Source organism: Balaenoptera ricei, chromosome 9, assembly GCF_028023285.1.
Source record: "Balaenoptera ricei isolate mBalRic1 chromosome 9, mBalRic1.hap2, whole genome shotgun sequence".
NCBI lineage: Eukaryota > Metazoa > Chordata > Mammalia > Artiodactyla > Balaenopteridae > Balaenoptera > Balaenoptera ricei.
This window is the reverse complement of record NC_082647.1, coordinates 104,995,421-105,016,906: the sequence shown is the minus strand read 5'-3', so window position 1 is coordinate 105,016,906 and position 21,486 is coordinate 104,995,421. Positions and strand designations below refer to the sequence as shown.

At 64.2% G+C, this 21,486-nt stretch overlaps 1 protein-coding gene across 15 annotated transcripts in view; it reads left to right on the top strand.

Moving 5' to 3' along the window:
- CAMK2B (calcium/calmodulin dependent protein kinase II beta) overlaps window positions 1–21,486 on the top strand; it is a 95,636-nt gene that overhangs the window by 60,566 nt on the left and 13,584 nt on the right. For 6 of the 15 annotated variants that reach the window (XM_059934237.1, XM_059934247.1, XM_059934242.1 and 3 more), the window contains exons 6-16: window positions 2,993–3,058; window positions 8,910–8,982; window positions 12,355–12,457; window positions 12,546–12,629; window positions 13,333–13,427; window positions 13,603–13,725; window positions 14,185–14,268; window positions 14,994–15,036; window positions 15,962–16,036; window positions 21,001–21,041; window positions 21,208–21,279. In XM_059934237.1, coding sequence (XP_059790220.1) covers window positions 2,993–3,058; window positions 8,910–8,982; window positions 12,355–12,457; window positions 12,546–12,629; window positions 13,333–13,427; window positions 13,603–13,725; window positions 14,185–14,268; window positions 14,994–15,036; window positions 15,962–16,036; window positions 21,001–21,041; window positions 21,208–21,279 — 859 coding nt within the window. The remainder of the gene's footprint in view (window positions 1–2,992; window positions 3,059–8,909; window positions 8,983–12,354; window positions 12,458–12,545; window positions 12,630–13,332; window positions 13,428–13,602; window positions 13,726–14,184; window positions 14,269–14,993; window positions 15,037–15,961; window positions 16,037–21,000; window positions 21,042–21,207; window positions 21,280–21,486) is intronic. The other 9 variants (XM_059934244.1, XM_059934250.1, XM_059934238.1 and 6 more) reach the window with 3 other exon arrangements.

The following is a 21,486-nucleotide window of genomic DNA, read 5'->3' as shown; positions in this document are numbered from 1 at the left end:
CATGTGGCTGGTGGGTGTGCATGTGCACCCACATGTGCGTGTCCGTGTACACGTGCACATGATTTATGGGGTGTACGCATGCATGTGTGTACACATGTACATATGTGACTTGGAGTGGATACACATAGGTATGTGTGTGCACACATGCATGCGTGTGTGGCGCTAAGTGAGAGTGTCTGGGGCCTCTGCTGCCTCTCACTTCCTGCTGGATTTAGAAGCGGTGATCTCATCCCCTCGCTTCCCGACAGCTCCGGCTGAGTGGTGCTATATTTAGCTGTCTGTGAGTCAGCACAGCTCGGGACCCTGGGGTGGGCAGGGGTTGTAGCTTCGGGGTGGCTCTGTGTGCCCTCCACGAAGCCCAGCTTAGGGGCTGTGGCCATGGGGGCAGGACGTGTCTCCATGGGAAGCTCCTCCCTCAAACGACAAAAGCCTCGGCCTCTATGGCCAGGAGAGGCCTGCAGGGGCTGGGCCACCTCTTGGTCCCCCGTGTCCCACAAGACACCACTTCAAGTCACCAGCCAGGTGACCAGGGCTGACCTGTGACACAGCTACCGCTGCTGGGCCGAGGCTGTGCCCTGAAACGTCTGTCCCCTGGCCCCTGTGGAGGTGGCAGGCTTGCTGTCACCCCCGTGGGCCCCCAGACCCACCCAGTTCCACCAGCCTCTGTTCCAGGAAATACAGAGGCCCCCGGGCTGGAGGGTGGCCATGTCCGGGCCCCTGGTGGCCGACAGGTGGGTGGGTGTGTGTGATTCAGGAGTGGACAAGGTGGGAGAGAATGGTGTGCACGTGTGTGTGTGTACGTGTGTGCACACTCGTGCATGTAAGTGCGTGCACGTGTGTGAGAGGGTCTTGAATCCGCTGCCCCCCCACAACAGGCAGGTGTGGGGAGAGGCTCTGCGCGGGGCTGGCGAGAGGAAACTGGCTGGGGTTTTTGGAGAGGGTGGCGAGGAGGGAGGACCTGGGCCTTGCACATCCTCCCCCCAAACCTCTGTGGCCCCCAGGCCTGTTGAAACTCCCGCTCTGCAGCATCCAGGACAGCCCTAGGCCTCAGGCAGCTGTTTGGGGGGGGCAGGGAAGGCCTGCGTGGGGGGCTGCTGAGGGAGGGGGAGGAGTGGAGGCGTGGAGATGCCCCCACCCTGCGCACAGCCCTCCTGTGCCACTCTGCATCCCCTCTGCGACTCTGTAGCCCCAGAACTGGGGAGACGTTTCTGGCCTGGGCTGGCATCACCTTCAGGAAGCCCCAGGCCCTTTGGCAGTTTGGGGGCTCTGTGGATTTGGAGATTGACAGTTTTCCCCACTCCCCATGCCTCAGAATGTCACGTGGCCTTGGGGACCAGGCCTGGGAACAGAGGAAAGGGCTCTCCCAGGGGCTGTGGCTGCAGCCCAGAACTAGCCATGCTGTCTGGCCGGAGCCTGAGGAAAGGGAGGACATTGGCCTCCAGACCAGGCCCTTCCCGGCCAGCTCGAGACGCCAGCCCCCTGCAACCAACTCCCTGACCTACAGCTGTGGACCACAAGGCCCCAGGTGCACAGACTGGAGCCTCCTGTGGATGCAAGGACCCAGAGGGCCTGTCCCCAGCCCCAGGTGGAGCCTCCTGGGGGGCTCCCTGTGTCCCTGCTACAGCCCCGAGCAATACCTGTGCCCTTTCCCCCTCTGCCCTATGCTTGGACGCAGGGTCTGCAGAGCCTGACCTGTGAGCTGTGTGTGCAGAGAGGAACAGTGAGTCCCGCTCGCTTGGGCTGGACGTAGAGCCCCGTCCTGCTCCACACACACACGTGTGCACGCGGACACATGAGGCTCTGCTCCCTCGGGCGGTCACCTGCTCTAGCCTGAGCCGCCTCAGGTGGCAGAGTGGGACCCTAAAAGCTCCCCCAAGTCCCAGGCTTGTTGGGAGTCTGACAGGATCTGAGGGCCAGCATCTAGCCTCGAGTGGGAGCATGCCAACACCCAACGCATCCTCGTTTTTGTGTTTCTCTAACACTGAGAGAGAGCCCGCCCACGCCAGGGCCACTGTTCAGCAGGGCCCATGCCCGTGGTCGCTGAGTGCTGGGCACAAAATGAAGCCAACCCAAGCCCCAACTCCGAGAGCTAATGGGAACTGAGATGCAAACGGAGAGATCATAGCGCATGAGGCCAGCGCAGCTGCAGGTGGAAGGAGGGTGTGGCTGCGGAGGGAGTGTTCCTCGGTGTCCCCACAGGACACGGGAGGGAGACTCTGGACCACACAGGGGTACAGAAGCCCTAGATGGAGACTTCCGGTGGACTCAGAGCTTGCCGGGTGGAGTGAAGGGCTTGGGCGGACCCAGGGATGGCTCCTCCCTGCTCCCTGGGCGTCCGTCCCTCACCCCTGCTTTTCACCTTGCTGTCCACGCCCACGTTTCCCAGCCCAGGGGATCTAGTCATTTTGGCAAGCGACACGTGGCAAGAGGGTGTGTGGACAGAGGTCCCACTCTCCTTCTGGAAATGGGGCTTTGAACACCTCGTGACCTTGCCCACCAGGGAGGCCAGATCCAGGCAACGTCTCTTCTGGCCCCTCTGCTCTGTGTGTGGGCCGCATCTCTGGCCTTGGGGGGTTTGGCAAAGGAAAACCAGATTTTCTCAGGCCTGGAATTAGTCGCAGGGCCTGGGTAACAGTGAAGAGGCCTGACTCAGACTCCTGGGCTGCCTGAGCCCAAACTCTGGGAAAGTCCCTGAGATCATCGAAACTCAGTTTTCTGAGCTTAAGAGTACCAGTGTCATGCAGGGGGCGTGAAGGCTAAAATGTGAAGTACCACCCTATGTGAGTAAGCACTCGGTAAGCTGTCAGTCCCGGGTGACGCTGGAGACGGGGCGGAGGTGGTGGTGGTGATGGTGAGGATGGTGGTATTGATGGCTGTGGAGGTGAAGACGGTGGTGCTGGCGGCGGTGATGACGAGCAGGAGGTGGTGGAGACGGTGACGGTGGAGGTGGTGATGGCGGTGACAGGGCGACCTCTGTGTGCTTTTCCCACAGGGTCACTGGTGGGGAGCTCTTTGAGGACATCGTGGCGAGAGAGTACTACAGTGAGGCCGACGCCAGGTGGGTGCAGAGCCCTCACACCGTCCCGGCCCCTCTTCTCCTGCCTGGCCTCCCCTCTCTAAGCCTGGCTCCTGCGCCTCTGGCCCACATCTGCTCTCATGCACGTTGTCCCTGACGTGGCCCCGGCCGATGGTCAGCTGGGTAGAAGTGTCAGGCTGCCCGCCTGGCGGACGCCCTGGCCAGCCCTGCTGGGAGCCCTCTGGGCAGGTCCAAGGAGCGGGGGCGCGCGGCTCGTGTGTCCTGAGTCGGGGAGGGCCCAGGCCTGCCCCGTCTCCCCCGGGGTGGGTGGGAACTGGCCCACAGAGGGGCCCCCCTTGGGGTGGCCGGTGGGGGGAGAGCAGACAGAGCGTGGTGGTGGGCGTCCTCCTGCCCTTCCCTTGGACTTGGTCAGCCCTCATGGTGGTCGAAGGGGACCGACCTTCTCAGAGATACCGTCTGCAGTGCGTCTGCTGGGAGATAGCAGGGCCCTTCCCCCCAGAAGGGTAGGCCCCCCGTGACCTGCTCTGGCCCGTGCTGTTGGCCAGATGCCACCCCGACCCGTGACAGGGATGTCACTACTGACAGTGCGTCTCAGCTTGGAGATGGCTGCGGGCCACCAATCACGGCCCACCCAGCCTGGCCCGCCCGGCTCCCAAGGAGACACGCGTTTAAAAGAAAAAGAAAAAAGGCCGACAGTGGCCCTCTCTAGGCGGTGGAGTTACGGATGCTTTTTAATTTTTTAATCTTCTTCGTCTATTTTAAAATTTTTCTTTAATGAATATGTATTCCTTTTCTAATCAAGAAAATGAACGTTATTTTAAAAAGTAGCTTTTTGTGACTTGCTTCTGCACCCCCAGGCAACCTTGCCTGTCGGTGACAGCCTGGGTCCCCGTGAGAATATGTGAGTGGGTCCCTGGTGTCACCCGGGCGCCCACAGAGCTGGGCAGCAGGAGGCTGGGGGCCTGGCGGGCGCTGGGGTGGGGCGTTGGAGCCGGGGTGAGCTGGGGCGTCGCCCGAGGGCGCACGGGCACTGGCTGCTTTTCTGAGGCTCCTTGAGGAAGGGCTTTCATTTTGCACAGCAGCCTGGGAACGACCTGTTCCCTTCGAGGGCAGGAAGACTCCGTTTTTATTTCCTACTTACAAGAAAAGTAGAAAGTAGAGCAGAGGCACCTCCTCCTGCTCTGAGATGCTCGGGCGAGAACGTCCCAAGTATGCGTGCCTGCCTGCTGGGTGGAGCCAGAGCCCCAGACCCGGGCCGTCCTGACATCTGTCAGGGCAGGACAGGAGAGGAGGTCCCCAGCGGCTGCCCCCAGGTCGGGCCCCAGGGCCCGCAGCCAGGGCAGCGCCGGGACCAGGAGGGCTGCCTTCCAGCGGTACCGGGGTGCCTCGGGGGGCCGCGCTTGCCTTCACTGTCCTCTTCCCACCCCCACCCCCCCACCCCGCCTGGAGCATCCTGCCAGGGCTCCTCGGTTCTCAGCACCCACCGCTGGGCACGGCCCAGGGCCTGGCAGCCTCCTGCGCTCTGTGGTTGGTGGTCTCGCTGGAGCGGGACGTGGCCCACAGCAGAGCCCCGCTCTTGGCTGGGAGCCCCCAGTGCCTGCCCCTTCCCCATGTGCCCGACGGCCACACTCCCTCCCCTGCCACGTCCCCCACGCATTCCCAGGCCCCCCAACACCTGTGTCCTCGGAGCTCCTCCCTTGCCCACTCTCACCTCCTACCTGCCTCCAACCTCGTCTTCTCCGATGCCCACTTCTGCCCCCGCCCCCCCCCCCCAATTCTGTGGCTCCCTCCTGCCTGGCCGGATGGCCGGCATCCTGACCTTCCTGCCTGGGCCTCCCCTGGGGAGGCTCTCCTGGCGTTTGGGGCCCCACCCACAAATGCCTAGTTTCCTCTCATAGACTCCACCTTGCTCATAGCCAGACTGCCACGGGGGCGAGAGGGAACGAGGGACACTCTCGGGGATCCCTTCCAGCTGGCCTCACTCATTAAACCCGCACCTCAGGCTGCCCTTTTTCCCGGGAGTCCTGGACCCTGGAAGCGTGCTTTTGACCTTTGTGTTGGTGCTTAGCCTTCGGGCAGGAGGGCCTGAGAGAGCGTTGTGGACGCCCACGTGGGTGGGTCTCCCACGGGCATCGTCAGGAGCTGTGGCAGATGGGGTGAAGGCTTTCTCCCGCCCTGGGAGGGTGTGCCCCCAGGACCCCCAGTGAAAGGAGCCTGGGCTCTGCTGAGGCTGGAGCCCTAGACGCCCGGCCGTGGTGCTGGGCACCTTCCTGGCCAGGGTGTAGGTCCGGCCCCCGCCAAGTGCGTCAGCCACCCTTCCAGCGGCCTGCCCGGGGCCGTGCTGCTCAAAGCGGAGCGAGTGATGAATTTCCAACGTGTCACATCTCTAGAGGAAGAGGAAGCAAGGCAGGAGTTGCTTTTCTGAACCTTTTTCTAACCAAGAAGGCTGGAGATGGCTCTGAGGTAGAAGTGGGATCTTTATTTTGGAGTTCGTGGGGAAAAGGAGGGGTCTTTTTCAAACCTGGGAAAGCAAAGTTCAGAATATTTAGAGCCCATTTTTAAAAACCCTGAAAAGCAATATGGCTCGTGAGGGATGCTTATAGGGGCCCATGAGAAGGCTGGCTGTCCCAGGGAGGAGGGAGGGGGAGGGGAGTGGGGGGAGGGGAGGGGGAGGGGAGTTGGAGGGGGAGCAGGAGGAGGAGGGGGAGGAGCACATCTGAGGTGACAGCCGAGCCCAGAACCCTGAGAATAACGTCCAGGACCCGGCCAGCATCTGGAATGCCGCTTGGGTACAATTCTGACCACAAAAGTGACTTTCTAAGTTGTTCAGAATATGAAAAAAGGCCCCACGAGGAAGATGGTATGATGTAAATGGCAGGCAGAAGGGAGGCAGGACCTCATGACTGGCCAGGCAGCCTCATGTCCTCCAAGGCCGTGGTCTCAGCCGGGAGACCAGGGTGAGAGCAGGGTGAGGAGGGCCCCGGGAGCGGTCCCCAGAGGTCCCTGGAGGGTGGGCTAGCTGGAATGGGCCGCTCTCCAGGCAGGTGGGTGTCCCGTCCACCTGCAGGCCGCAGAGGCCACTCCCACGTCGGTCCCAGAGATGCTGTGAAGAATAGGCCCGGGAGACAGGCGAGCAGCGTTGCCGCCCTGGCTGTGGGGAGGGGGTGAGCAGACCTGCACCGTTTTCTCTTGGGGAACGTGGTTTGCTTGGCCAGCTCATTTGTGAGCACTGGGGGCTAAGCCAGCACATCTCTCCATCAGGGCGGCCACGAAGCGCCCTGAGCAGGGCCTGCGGGATGGGCGGACAGGGGCTGCATCGGAGCCGTAGGGCTGGACTTCAGCCAGTGGGCTGAGTTCTGTGATGCTCGGGGAGAGACGCTGGCTCAGCAGGAGCAGTCACCCCATCTCTGGCGCTGGTTTGGGGCCCTGCATCCCCAAGAGGAGGCGCGGGGGAGGACAGAGGGCACAGCCCACCCCCATCTGAGCCAACGTATCAATCGGTGCTGCGGCCGATGGATCCCTGGGTCCAAGAGACGTTTGGGGAACACGTTCCTACAAGGCTGGGCCTGAGGACACAATCGAGAGGAAAGAACCGACATGTCCCTGTGGTCATGGAGGCCACAGTCCGGAGCAGAGACGGACGCTGCCCAGACGCCCACACAGAGCGCAGGGCCGCCGCGTGACTGCAGTGGGGACGACGTGGGTGCCTCACGCTCACTCAACACGGAGGAGAGTCCAGAGAGCGTCCTGGGGTTGAGAGCGGAGGCAAGCTCACAAGGGTGGAGGAAGAAGAGGGGCTCGACCCAAAGCTCAAGACTTGCAGGGGTCTCAGCAGGCCTGAGCTTGGAGCCAGAACATTCCAGGGCTTTCGGGGAGTGGCCATTGGGCCAGGAGATGCCAGCCTGTGGGCTGTGAGGGCTGCTGATGCACTGGAGGGAGGGGCAGGGTACCACGGGGATGGCAGGGCACACGGCACACGGCTGGGACGCGTGTCCCCCAGGGCAGAACCAGGGTCTGGCTGCAGCGGCACAGGCGGGGGCTGGTCTGCCCCAGGGTCCCCGAGCCCCTGTATGGGGTCGGGTGCTGCAGCGTGCGGGTGGTCCAGGGGCTCGAGGCTGAGCTCCGTGAGGAGGCAGTGATGCCCCCAGCGTGCCTCCCCAGGGCTCTGGGTTTGCCAGGGAGCCGCAGATTCCCGGGGACTGGGAAAGCCAGCGTCCCCTGCCCCGGGCCCTGGCTCAGAGGCCTCAGCTACAAGTGCTGGGCCTTTATCTGGCCTCTGTCTCCACCCAGCGGCCTGTCCTGACCTTAGAAGAGCTTCCCTGACCTCACGGCTGAGCTCTGCCCACGAGGAGGGAAGCCCCTGGGTGGGTCAGCCTGGGCGGCGGGAGGGGTGCTGAGCCCGTGTCTGCAGTCATGGGAGGGCTGGTGGTGGCTGGGTGTGGAGCTGGGGATGCAAGGATGGGGGTGAGGACCACAAAGGATTGTTCCTGGCAGATGAGGACGTTGTGGGAGGGGCAGGAGTGGGGAGGGAGGCACTGGGAGCAGGTCAGGCAGGAGAGCTCAGGGCGTGGGGTGGGGGTGGGCTTTCCAGCCCCTAGAGGCACCGAAGGGCAGGGGGTGCTGGGGGACTGTCGCCCACAGGTTTGGGCCCGGCTCCTCTTGACCCCTGCAAACTTCAGGAATCCATCATCAGGATTCTGAGGTCTAGGTTTCTGCAGGGGGGAAACTCAGGTTTACTTTTCTATGCAGCAGGTGGTCTCCAGATGTGGCCAGAGGTATTTGAGGAAGAGGCCTGGTCCCCTATCCCTTCTCTGAGTTTGCCGTTAGGAAAACGAAGCCCACCCCTCCAGCTGACCTTCAGTCACCCCACAGGGTCCAGCCATGGCAGGAAGGGTCCTGAGGGAATCTGCCTGTGCATCCCTCGTCCCCACCCAGAGGGGCTGTGGCGGAGACCCCAGGGGGTGAGCTCCAGGGAGCCTGTGGCCCTCCTGTCTCCCGTGGCTGGTAACGCTGCAGGGCTGCTGTGGGAGCCCAGGGTCTGTGCCTGGCTTTGGGGGCAGCTGGAAACTTCCCAGTCCCCTGGGGCCACCTGGGGGAGGCAGGCTCAGGCCACAGGGGCTGGGGGCATCTAGGTCTGATGTTCAGGGCACGTGGCTGAAGCACAGGTGTTGGAGGCGCCTGAGGAGAGCTGGGTCTCTCCCTCCAGCCAGTAATGCCCTGGAGGGCTTGGGACCTCTCCCGGATCTGGAGGGAAGCCCCCGGCGTGGCGCCCTGGGCTGTGCCAGGCTGCCTCTTCGCCAGGAGCGCGTCCGCGACCCCAGGGCTGCTATGGAGCTGAGCCGTCTAGCACGGCGGCCAGCAGCCAGTGTGGAGGTTCAAGTTTATTCAAGTGAAATGACTCCTGCTCTAGCCCGTGAATGACTGGAGGCTGCAGCATTAGCGCTGCCCCAGAACAGAGGGGGGCCCTGGTGGCCAGGGCGTCACCCCACACTGCGGCACTGGCCTGCCCTCTCACCTCTGCCCTTTCCTTGCCCGGCTTCCCCCATCTCCAGCCTGCCTTGCAGGGTGTGGGCTCAGGCCGGGCCTCCCTCCTGCAGGGCGCCCAGCTCAGGTCCAGGCTTGGCCAGCATGAGCCTGGGGAAGAGTGCCCTGGGGCCAGGCATGTCTCCTCCGAGCAGCACTTCCAAGGGCCTGGCCAGAGGGGAAGGCAGGGTGGGGGGCGCAGGGGGCCTGGCCGCACCTTGGTTCCCTGCTTCCCGCGGCCCCCTGCCAGGCTGGGGACCCCACCCCGGTGCCACACAGCACCCTGCTCCTGCACCCCCGCCTACTCTTCGGGGGCCACCCGCACTAATGCGCCTGCTGTTTGCTGCAGTCACTGCATCCAGCAGATCCTGGAGGCGGTTCTGCATTGCCACCAAATGGGGGTTGTCCACAGGGACCTCAAGGTGAGTCCCCCACCGCGCTCTGTGCCAGGTGTTTGTTGTCTGTAACTGCATGTTGTGTTTAACAGGAGGCTCTGGGCTGGGGCAGTGCAAGCGCCAGGAGACACTGTGTGCGTGGGACGTGTGCACGTGCGTGTGCATGTGTGTCTGCGTGTGAAGGTGCATGCATGTGAGAGTGTGTGTGTGTGTGCACCAGCACGTGTATGAGCACGTGTGTGTGCGTGTGTGTGTGTGTGTGAAGGTGCGTGCATGTGAGAATGTGGGTCTGTGTGCACGTGTGTGTGTGTGTGCCTGTGTGGGCACAGGTGTATGTGTGCTCACATGCACATGTGTGTATATGTGTGTGGGAGCATTGTGTGCGCATGCATGTGCGTTCATGCATATGTGAGAATATGTGTATGCATGTGTGCACATGTGTGTGCGTGGTGTTTGTGTGTGTGCATGCATGTATTTGCACACGTCCCTCCCAGCACCTCTAGGCTCCAGGGCTGAGAGGGGACAGTTGTCAAAAATCAGCCTATTAACACATGTCCACGCGGGGTCTCGCTTTCTGGGCTCCGGCTGAGATTCAGACCTGGCAGGTGGGACACAGGTGATGCCCGTGTAGGTGGGGCTGATGCCTCGGGAGAAGGGGGTGAGGGACCAGCCTGGGTGGTCTCTGCAAACTTCCAGCCCTTTCTTCTAGTCTCTGTGGCCCTTGGCTCAGCTCTGGGCAAAGTGACCACAGCGCATTTAAAACAAGGTTTGTCACCCACAGGGCTCAGTGCGGTGGGAGGGTCTTCAGGAGGAGCTACACCCCATCCTCCTCCCTCCCTCCTTCTCCCCCTCCCTCCTTTCCCCCTCCCTCCCCCTCCGCCCTCCTCCTCCTCTCAATTTCTCCTCCTTTCTTTGATTTTAGCTTTCTTCAAGTCTGGGTTTGGGTCAGTTTCTTCTGTTGGGGGGTGGGGGGACCCCTGGGCCTGTCATCCCTGCTAAGAGACCTGCTGGTGGCGTTTGAGACCAACCTTCCCATGGGTGCTTGGGCTGAATGGGGTCACGCCCTTCCTTGGGCCACCGAGGGGTGTGTGTCTGTGAGCTGATCTTTGTGGGGCTGCTTTTGGAATGTTGTCCTGCCAGGAGCAGGCCCAGGACCCTCTCCTGTGCCCTTCCTGTGTTCCCGCTCCCTCTCTGCCTGTGCCGTGTGGTCCCCTGTCCTTTCACATGCCCACCCAGGCCCGCCGTGTCTGCCTGTCCTGTGGGTCCCCCTCTGGCGCTGTGTCTTGTCTGAATCGGCCTCATTTGGAGGCCTCTGGGAGGAGGGGCCACAGGGGAGTGGACGCCCATACCCCCTTGACTATGGGCCCCGTGATGTATAAGTAACTTTGAGGCCAAAGCACGCAAATGGAGGTGAATGCTCCCCCCAGCCCAGGTGTGCCCTGGGGGCAAACAGAACCCTTGCTGGAAAGAAGAAGAGGGGGCAGGAGTCTGCCAGGTGTCGGGGGGCAGACTGTCCCTCCTCCTCTAGAGAGGCCCCCGCCGTCTTGACTGAGACAGCCCCCCAGAAGCGGTGCTGCGGTGGGTGTCCTCTCAGCCCAGACGTGGAGGGCGGAGAGAGCAGAGGGGGTTGGTGCCATCTCAGGGGGCTGCGAGGGAGGCAGGAGGAGCCCGGGGGCAGGGCATCACTGCTCGGGCCCCGCTGGGTCCCCTGCCTCTCCCTACCGCCCGGCCCCGGGCCTTCTCGTCCACTTCTTCCCAGGGACCAAGTCCACTTAGCTCCTTCTTCCTGGGGAGGAGTGCTGGTTTGTTTCCTCGGGGTGGGGGTATCTGACCTGTAGAAGTCAGGTCAAGCCCACAGCTGCAGTCCCTGACCCCTACGATTTCAGACTTCTTTTTTTCATTTAATATTTAAAAACTTGAAATATAGTTGATTTACAATGTTGTGTTTATTTCAGACTTCTTGATGTGGGGTGTGTGGAGAGGTTGGGGTCCCCTTGCCCCACGCACATTTGCAAAATCACGGTGTTCAGAGGCGGGCTTCCCTGGTGGTCCAGTGGTTAAGACTCCGTGCTTCTAATGCAGGGGGCGCGGGTTCGACGCCTGGTCGGGGAAGTTCCACATGGCGTGCGCTGTGGCCAAAAAAGTTGATGGGACGTGCATTAAGAAATAAACTTTGAAAAAGGAAGGAAAGGGGAGTATTTAAAAAAAAAAAAAGGCCAATAATCAAAAAATAAAATGTTCAGAGGCCTCCAGGCCGCGCTGGGCAGACAGGGCTGAGTGTCCCCAGCACGCATCACCTGGAGGGACAGCGCCTCGGCCAGCCAGCTCTGTGGGCCTGGAGGGACTGGTTTCTGCCGTGTGGGGCTGGCGTGCTTCACCTCTTCCACGTGTTTCGTCCTAACACCCCAGGTGTACAAGCGGTGTTAACTCAGTTCGGTTGGTGGTGTCTGTCTTTCTTGGTGGCAGCAAAGTGGCAGTGTGGTCTCAGCGGGCCTTCCCGACGGGAGGGTGGCCTGGCGAGGGGGGCCGAGGGCCCAGAGAGGCCCCTGGCAGTCAGGGATGAGGAAGTCCGGCGGCTTTGAGCTCTGAGCGCTGACCGCTGGGAGGTGGTGAGGCTGGTGGGATAGGCTGGGATGGGAGGGGCCCAGCGCACAGGACACAGTGGACAGGGACCCCCCTCGGGCCTTTGGGGCCAAGTGTCCCCAGTCAGGGGGCAGCAGCCTTGGCGCTCCAGTGGGACAGGGATGAACGTCCTTCCAGCTTGAGCAAGGGCGCTGCTCCCCGACTCAGGGAACTCTGCATGGGACCTTTCCCACCTGTGGGCGCTGGATGGGCAGCGGTCAAGGCAGGCCCCCTCTGCCCAGCATGGGGCCGGTGGGACTTGGTGGGCAGACGTCCTGCGCTGCCCGGCTCTCGGGGGCCCTCGGTTGTTCCTTCTTGCCCTTTGAGGGTTGCCGTCCTGCAGGAAGTGCCTGAGCACTCCAGCAGGCAGTTGCCTGTGCCGCCAGTCGTGGTGAGGGGAGGGAAGCCCCTCTGCCGGGGGAGGTCCCGGGCCCCCGCACGGCCTGCCAGGGCCTGTACGGTGTGCTCAGTTTTGGTCCCAGCGCCCTGAGTTCACAAGCTTGCGCTTTGGGAGCCAGCTTCCCTCAGCTCTGGGGCGCCTGTCCCTGCCCCCGGGGAGTGGGGGCGCAGGGACAGACTGTGGGCTGCAGGCCCGGGGGGCCCAGAGCTCTGGGATACGCCCAAGCCAAGGGTGTCAGCTGTGCTGGGGGGACACCCACGTGGTGGCGGGTCAGACCTGTGCGCCCCTGTCTGCAAAGCACTATTTTGTCCCCCCTCCCTCCCGTGACACCCCTGGGTGTGAACCACACGCTCTCGGGCCGGTCACCTTCCCCGCAGCCCGAGAACCTGCTCCTGGCCAGCAAGTGCAAAGGGGCCGCAGTGAAGCTGGCAGACTTCGGCCTGGCTATCGAGGTGCAGGGGGACCAGCAGGCGTGGTTTGGTGAGTAGCCGGCTGGCCGGCCGGGGGCCAGGCTGGGGGCGTCAGCTGCCCCCGCGGCCGCTCACATGGCCCTTTCCCCTCCCGCTAGGGTTCGCTGGCACGCCGGGCTACCTGTCCCCAGAGGTGCTGCGCAAGGAGGCGTACGGCAAGCCGGTGGACATCTGGGCGTGCGGTGAGGCTGGTGTGCAGGGCGGGGTAGGGCCGCAGGGCCACCGTGAGGGACCCGCCGCTGGGCTGGCTCACGGGGCTACCCCCCGCTAGGAGCGCCCTCTCCACCCAGACTGGAGTCGCTAATGCGATCCTGGCTGTTGCTGAGAAGCCCACCACCCCAGCGCCTGCCCTGCGCTCCGCAGAGCGGTCTGGAGAAGGAGCGACAGGTGCCCGGGTGGTGGATGGATGCAGGAGGTCTGGAGGCCGTGCACACCACCCTGGCGGGGCCCGTCCTCTGCGCAGCGGAGGGGGCCGGCCTCAGGCCTCTCCTGTGAAGTAGGGTGAGGGTAGAGCAGAGGTGAAAGAAATGTTCATGCCATTCCGCCGTCAGGGTCTCCAAACAGTGACACTTGCTGACGCTGGCTGCAGGGGCCGGGGGGCATCCCACTGGACCTCGAGGGTCCCGGTATCCTCATGGGGCTTGCTGGCTTCGGGCAGTGACCCCGACCCTAGCTGATGCTGGGAAACTGGCTGAGGGTCCCCTAGCTGTCAGGCGGCAGAGCTGGGCATCTGACCCCCACGCCGGGGGGGTCACACAGCTGACCCCACGCAGCAGCGCCCACTGGCTCGTGGCTGCGCTGTGGGCTCCGTGGGCCGGGGCTGAGCCGCCGGGCGCAGGCAGCGTGGGCGGCAGTGCGAGGCCCTGCGCTTGCGGTTCTCCGCAGGGGTGATCCTGTACATCCTGCTCGTGGGCTACCCGCCCTTCTGGGACGAGGACCAGCACAAGCTGTACCAGCAGATCAAGGCCGGGGCCTACGACGTGAGTGCCGGGACCACCCCGCCCCCCGACCCCTCCCTGTCCGGGGGAGGCAGGCTGGCAGAGGCAGGGAGCGGGGTGATGCCGCCCGTTTCCGGATGAGGCCCCCCCCGGAGAATCCTGTCTCCTGCCTGGGAAGGGGGCTTTAGGCTCCCTTGTGCGTGGCTTCCTTTCCTAGTTCCCGTCCCCGGAGTGGGATACGGTCACTCCTGAAGCCAAGAACCTCATCAACCAGATGCTGACCATCAACCCTGCCAAGCGCATCGCGGCGCACGAGGCGCTGAAGCACCCGTGGGTCTGCGTAAGTCGCCCCAGCCTCGGACCGCCCCCCGGCGCGTCGACCCTGGCGCGCGCTCCTCGCATCCAGTGGGTCCCCTGGTTTCCCGGGGGCTGCGTGGCCTGTGGCTTTAAGGCTGGCGGGTGTAAAGACCTTAGTCCCTGGGAGACTAAGGAGCTCCGTGGGAAGAGGAGGCCCAGTCCAGGGCGTGAGGGGATAGAGTAGCGAGGCGGGTGAGGGACAGGTGGGGGGGCGGACGGGCCATGAGGGGTGACGGGCTGGGGGGTTAGGCAGGCAGCGGGGACAGGTGGCCTCCGGCTGCAGTGGGCGGCTGGCAGCTCCTGGCACAAGGGCCCTGGGGGTGCTGCTGCCCTGAGCCTTGCCCCGAGCCCCCTCTTTTGAGCCCTGCCTTGGGGACAGAGCTGATGCCCCTCGGGGCTCCTTGCAGAGTGTGACCCCCTCCTCCTGCCCCCCTCCCCACAGCAACGCTCCACTGTGGCCTCCATGATGCACAGGCAGGAGACCGTGGAGTGCCTGAAAAAGTTCAATGCCCGGCGGAAGCTCAAGGTGAGACGCCGACCCCAGCGAGCGGCCAGGGTGCCACGCCAGGCACGCGCGCTCACCCACCCAGAGGAGCCGAGGGCCCTGCCCTGGGAGCAGCTGGAGGGGCTCAGGCAGGCCTGTGGGGGTCCCAGTCACCTAGGACGGGCTGCTTGTCAGCGCCGTCCCAGACTAGCCCCCCCGTGGCAACAACACCAGAGGTGCCCAGACGTGGGCCTGGCCCCCATGTGCACAGCTGGTCCCTCCTCAGCCGCCCGCGCCGCCCATGAGGCATTCCTGGGGCTCCCTGGGGGGAAAGGCGCCCTGTGGTCGGTCATGCTCTCTGAGCGGGAGCCGGCTGAGAAGCTTCTGACCTGGGGCAGGTTTGCTCAGGAGATCCGCCGAGCTCTGCTGCTTGGGCGGGCAGGGGGAGGTCGGGAGGGAGGGAGGGGGGCGCCCTCCCTACAGGCTGCTCTGTGTTGGGAGTGAGTGCCCAGGCCTGGCGGCTGGCGTGCACGTGCCTGTCAGGGAGAGGAGGCGCCGTGGGGAGAGGCAGACCCCCAGCTGCAGCCCCGGGGGGTCTTGAAGCCTTTAGGAGCTGGGCTCAGTGGGCAGTTTAGGGCCTGGGGTGCGTCCCTGTTTTAATGCTGGACATGGGTGGCATGTCTGGGTGCAGCTGCCTCTCTGCGAGGCCGTGACTCGAGGTCCGGGCGGGGGGCCCCGCCTGGCCTCAGCTGTGTGTCTGTCCCCAGGGCGCGATCCTCACCACCATGCTGGCCACGCGGAATTTCTCAGGTGAGTACAGCCTTCTCCAGGAGGAGCAGGCCTACGGCGGGAAGGCTGGGGAACGACTCGCCACCAGCTGCCTGCCGTGTCCTCACCCCACTGTCCCCTCCTCTGCTGCTGGCCCGGCCCGACCTTCCTCCCTCTGAGACCCTCGGGCCACAGAGGAGGCCTGGGCTCCGGCCGGGCCCCGCGAGGGCACGTCCCTGCGTGTTGGGTCTGTGTCTGAGCTGCCCGCCGGCCGGGCCGCAGCTCCGTGTGTCTGTCCAGGCGTTGGTCGGCACCTCTGTGGCCTCGTTGTTGTCCTGAATCCTCGGAGCACCCGTTCTGTGTGTGGGTTAGGGGGCGGCTAGAGGAGGCTCCGGATACTCGGGCTGGCGGCCGCCCACCCGGGCACCGAGGGTGGGCAGGGCTGGGGGTGTGCGGCCGCTCTGGGGGGCTGTCGGCGACCCTGAGGCCATGGGCCCAGGCGGGCCCGGCGGGGACGGCGTCACCCGAGCGGGGCGGCTGCCCCCTGGCGCTCCTGTGGCTTGTCTGTGGCCTGCGATGCTGGTGCGGGAGCGTCTGTGGTCCGTCCTCGTTGTCCGTCTACATCAGCACGCGCCCCATCCTGTTACTTCTGCTGTGATGCTGTGCTGCCGGGCGGGGGGGCATGCCGTCACACCAATACTAACAGGACGTGTCCTGTCCGCACGCCCAGCCAGGCGCCCGGAAGGCCCCGCTGGGGTTTTCCAAGGAGAAAGGAGGCAAATGCTTTTCCAGTGTCAATCGGTCTCCATCTTGTTTTCACGCTCTTGTGAAAGGGATTCTGGAACCATCCGTCACCTAAACTTTGACTCTAATCTTCTTCTGCTTCCTTTGTCTCTTCTCTTCCCTCACCTCGCCCACCCCTCGTCTGTGTCCGCCCCTCCCCTCGTCTCTAACCCGGTGCTAACAGTGGGCAGACAGACCACCGCTCCAGCCACAATGTCCACCGCGGCCTCCGGCACCACCATGGGGCTGGTGGAACAAGGTAGATGTCCCGCCTGTCGGCATGCAGGTCCCCTCACTGCACGCAGCCGCTGGCTGGGCCTTGAGGGCCTCCTCAGAGGCCCCGGGAGCCTCTGCTCCCGCCCCGGACACACCCCCAGAGCCCCTGTGGGCAGGGAGGCAGTCCCAGCTGTCCCAGCGGCCTCAGACCCCACCTGTTTCAGGAGGGGCCAGGCTGGCTGACCCCTGAGCCGAGGTGCCCTCCATGCCTTTGACGGAATTCCCCAGTCCTGGTCCCTGAGTCTGGGGGTCAGGAGACCCCTCTGGTCAGAGCCCTTTGCTGTCTCAGGCTCACTCCCCACTTGTCCATCATGACCCCCGCTCAGAATGACCTTGACACCAACCCCAGGAAGCCTCGGGGCTGCTGCTGGGAGTTTGGATCCCGAGTGGGGGCCCTGGGCAGAAGGGCGTGGGCAGAGACCCTGCCCCGTGAGAGCCCACTCGCCACCCCGTCCACCCCCGACCTGGCCCGCACACGCTCCCAGGGCCCTGCCCTGCGCTCCCAGCCGCTCGCACGGAGCCGGTGGTCTGTGCTGAGTCCCAGACACGCACGTCTGCCCCGTGAGCCCCAAGACGCGGCCCTCGGCCACCCAGAGAATGACTCTGAAGGCCTCCTCTTGGTTTCTTTCTACGAGGCCCCCATTACCTCATCCCCAACCTGTGAGGGGAGAGGCTCATTCTGCTGACCTGTGCCCCAGTCTGTGAGGGGCAGACCTCCCAGGAGGCCCAGGCCAGCTCCCGCTCATCCAGCCATGACCTTGGCCGGACCACATAAGGCTAGTGGACCCCAAGACTTCCTAGTGGGCCCATGGCCCCAGCCCGAGCTGAGGATGGCACAGGTGTAGGGCGGGCAGAGCCAGCTGCAGCTGAGGGGCCTAGAAGAAGCCCGGCATTTCCTGCCAGTGCCTCGAATGTCGGCCGGGACAGGGCAGACGCCCAGCCCCTCCCAACCAAGCCCGGGCCCTTTCTTTACTGCACATCCAGCCCAGCTCTTACCCCATGACCCCGCAGGGTGCGCAGGCCCGCCTGCCCACCCAGAGGACCCCGGCCGCTGCCTCCTGGGGCTTTCAGGGCAGGGCTGTCCTCAGCAGGAGGGCCTGTGCTCCTCCCGTGAGCCCGGTGACAGGTCCAGCAGGCAGGCCCCCGGGGGTCGTCCTGAGTCAGCTTCATTTTCTGGGCCTTTCCGGAGCACCTGAGAGGGAGGGAGGGGCGGAGGGACACGGGACAGTGAGACTAGGGGCTCCTGGTGAAGCCGGGGGCAGGGGGGCGGTGAGCGAGGCAGGCGCCCACCTGCAATGCCCGCTGCCTGCAAGGGGATGCGGAGCGTCCGTGCATGAGGCCGCGAGCATGTGCGGCTCTGCCCCCGGCGCCCAGGGCCACTCTGTCCTGGGGGTGGTCCGTGCATGTGGACGGAGCCCAGCATGGCTGTCCCTGAGTGACGAGCTAGGGGACGAGGTAGAGGCTGGGCCCTGTGGCCTGAGCCCCCCATCCCTGCTAGGTCAGCCCATCTCAGCCAGTGCGTTGGACCCAGCAGACACAGGCAGGCAGGGGGCTCAGTCCCAAGGCCGTCGCTTCTCTGTGGATGACGGCCTCTGGGGTGACATAGTGCCCTCGGCCAGCGAAAGACCGGGTGTCTTTGTAGATCTCTTGCAGTTCATCAAGGCGGCCTGGTCAGTCCCACTTGGCCTTCACCAAGAGGAGACTCAGGCAAACTTCTGGGGTGGCAGTGATGGCCTGGCCCCAAGGACCCGGGCCGGGGTGGGACAGAGGGTCTCTGCTTGTCTCCGGGGGTCTAGGGCGCCTGGTTGGTCCACCTTGGCTCCTGCTGTGTAGTAATGAATTCGATTTGAATTCGACTTGAGAAAACACAAAGGAGACTCCCTATGCCTTTGACCGCTAGTGTAGACGGGAGTCAACAGGATTCTGGAGTTATTCTCAGACAGAGATGTGAATTTCCAGGAAACACGGCGGCCAGGAGCTGCACTCAGGAAGACGGCAGCTGTGTGTCCAGACACGCTGCACCCAGACACGCAGGTGTAGGTTACAGGGGTCCCCAAGGAGGAGTGTTTGGGAGTCGATTACAAGGACAGGTGTCTGCTGCAGGGCCTCCTGGAGCCTGGGCCGTGGTGGCCGACTGAGTCCCCGGAGGGGTGGCTTGTTAGGGAGCGGAACTGGTGCCGTCCCGTGTAGCACGGTCTGGAATGTGGGTTTTGATAGAATCAGGGACTGAAGGGAACCCTCTTGCGACCCAGGACTGTCCCAGGGTCTGACCCAGGGGCCCCCCCTTTCCTGCCCAAGGGGAAGACCAGGCAGAGCTGACTCTGCCCCCACCAGGGCACTGGGCTGGCCCTGGCCGGACTTCTCAGACCAGCACTGGCGTGCACTGGCTCTAACTCAGCCGGCCGGGAATGCCGCTGGCCAAGGCTGTGTGGCACTGGGAGGTGACTCTCTCCAAACTGCCCACCTTAAATTGGGGGCTGGGGGTCAGCTTCCTCGCCTTCTCAGCTCTCGCGACGAGTGCCTTCAAGACGGGCTGGACCCCACTTTCCTCCAGCTGTGTCCGGCCAGCTGGGCGGCCAGCATAGACAGGGTCCCTGGGCTCTGTGAGCACAGCACGACCCCCACTTCGGGGTCAGCAGGGAGGCTAGGGCCATGCTGGTCAGGAGTGAGGCTGCAGGCCCTCGAGGCCCGGGAGTTCCCATGTCTGCAGGGCTGGATTGTTCCCCTGTGGTGAGTTACAGGGAGGCGGACGTAGCTGCCACCAGGGAGGTTTTCACAGTCCCCGCAGTGGGAAGTGGGTTGTGGCCCTGAGCAGGCGGCATTTCTGGTCCTGGATGCCCGCGGAGCAGGGCTGCCAGGGCATCAGGGTGTGATCCTGAGTCCGGCCTCGCCAGGTGAGGCCTCGCCCTTGGGAGGATGAACTGGGGGACGAGGAAAGGGATGACCTGTGGTCCCTTCACTCGCTGGGGTACTGTGATGCTTCTCACGGGGTGAAGCCCACCGGGCGACAGGGTTGGGCCAGGAGTCAGGCTTCTCGTTAAACTTTGGCCTGTGGATCCTGGGAGGGAAACCTGAGGGAATTGACGGGTCCGCTGGGGAGGAAGGCTGGGAACGGAAGCTGCGCCCAGTGTAGCAGGTCTCCGATGACCCCACGGGGCCCTCTGGCTGGGGGCAGCCACCTGTGTGCCAAAGCAAAGCCCGGAGGGCGGCGATGGCCACCTGGACAGGGAAAGGCAATCAGCAGGGGGTGGCCCAGCGACCTGGGACTGGCCTGGTCACTGCACTGGGGACCTTGATCAGTGGTTCTCGAACTGAAGCAGCATCAGGATCCCCCAGAGCAGATGAACAGTTAAACTGTTGCTGAGCCCACCCCCGAGGTTCTGCCTCGGGAGGTCTGGGGCGGCCCAGGTGATGCGATGCGATGCAGATGTTGCTGGCAGGGGTTGGGGTGGGGTCCAGGGGGACCGCACTTTGAGAATCACTGCAGCTCTCTGGGTCTTTCTGATGTGCCGGCCGAGTCAACGGTCTCCAGGGATGTTCCCAGCAGGAAAGGTCCCCGCGCAGGCCTGCTGGGGGCCACCCTCCTCCTCCCTCTGGGCAGGCGGCCTCCCCTTCAGGGCTGGCCAGCCAGAGCTTTTGGAGCCGGCGGTGGGGACTGTGCCACCTTCCTTCCAGGACAAGGGACCCCACCCTCAGGCATCCGACCCCAGGGCTGCTTCTCTAATCCACACCGGCTGTCCTGGGGCACCGCTTGGCGTGAGCGTGGGCAGGGCGGGTGAGGCAGGAGCTGCTGAGTCCCGGGCTGCAGACTTGCACTCCCTGCCTGAACGTCCACAAATCTTGTTTTCTCTCTCTCTTCCTTTCTTCCTCACTCCCTCTCCTCCCCTCCTCACCTTTCCTTTTCCATAAGGTAAGCTGACTTCCTTTTTTTCTCTTTTTTTTTTTTTCAAGTTCTGTAATTAAAACTAACCACTGCAGAGGGTGCAGATGCTGGGGGGCTAAGGGCCTGTGGGGTGTGGCAGGTCAGGGCCTCTGAAGCTGGCGCACAGAGAGGCAGAAGCAGAGCCGGACCGCCCCCGACCTCCTCCCCGGGGGCGCGGGGAAGGCTGGGGTGAGACGGGCCGTCTGCTGGGCCAGGGCGTCTGAGGGGTGGTGGGAACCTGGGATGCAGGCGGCTCTTTGGACCCTCACCCAGGTGTGTCATCCTGTTGATGTCACTCAGAGCTTAAGGTCCTTGGTAGGTGGGCACAGAGGCCCTGGTTGGCCCAGTCAGCGCTGCCAGAGCAAGGCCGAGCAGTGGCCCCAAGGCTCGGGCTGCGGGGTGGTTTAAGAGGGAGAGTGAGGCTGCCCCTCGGGGGCTCTGAGCTGAGAGGCGTGGCCTGAGGCCTGGCCGTGGGAGCAGAGCTCCGCGTCCGGTCTGCCAAGGGAGGGGGGCCAGGAGGCTGAGAGCAGGCACCTGGGGTTGGGACGAGGCCCTCCCTTTGTGGGTGGCCAGCTGCAGCCCACCCACCCCTGCCTGAGAACACGGGGGTGCCTACCACTCCAATCTGCTGTCCTGCCCTGTGTTCCCATCTCGGGTGAGGGACAGCGCCCTGCCTTCCTTTTCGGGGAACCCGCATGCTGCCCTCCCGGAAGCTGCTGGTCACAGGTGGGAGGAGAAACCTTGGTGTCCTCCAAGGTCATGGCAGATGGCCGGGGGAAGGCCCTGTCCCGGGGACGAGGGTCCTCGGGCAGCGCTGGCCAGGCCTTCCCCAGGGCGGCCCTGCTCGGCATAGGACACAGGCCCACTCTGTCCCCAGCTGGGCGCAGAAGCTACCTCTGCCTTGGGACCTTGGGTCCTGGGGAGCCCAGGCTCCGCGCAGGTCCCCGAGGCTGCCTCACGCCGAAGGGGTGGGCTGCGGTGGGACCCGGGCCCCTCACTCATCATGTCTGTTTCCTCCAATGCAGCAGCCAAGAGTTTACTCAACAAGAAAGCAGACGGAGTCAAGGTGAGGCGCTGCCTTGGCCCTTGGGGGTCTGGGTCCCCCCCCTCCCCCGTCTCAAGCCTACAGCTTTGCCCAATCCCCGAAGCTCCCTCTGGGCCTCCTCCCCTCCCAAGGAAGGGGTGTGACCCCCTCATTCTCTCCCTAATGGCTTCTCTTCCTCTCTCTGCAGCCCCAGACGAATAGCACCAAAAACAGTGCAGCTGCCACCAGCCCCAAGGGGACGCTTCCTCCAGCTGCCCTGGTACTGAACCCCTCAGCCCCCCGCTTCTCGGCCCTCCCGTACCCTGGCTGTGTGGTGGCCACCTGTCGGGAGGCCTGGGGTGAAGCTGGGGTCTGGCTGCCAGCCTGTCTCTGACAGACGACACTTAGCCCTTCCGGCCCCACTGCCGCTCGGGTGTGGGAGTGAGGGTGGACCCCAGTTCAGGCCGTGCCGGAGAGCCCCTCTGGG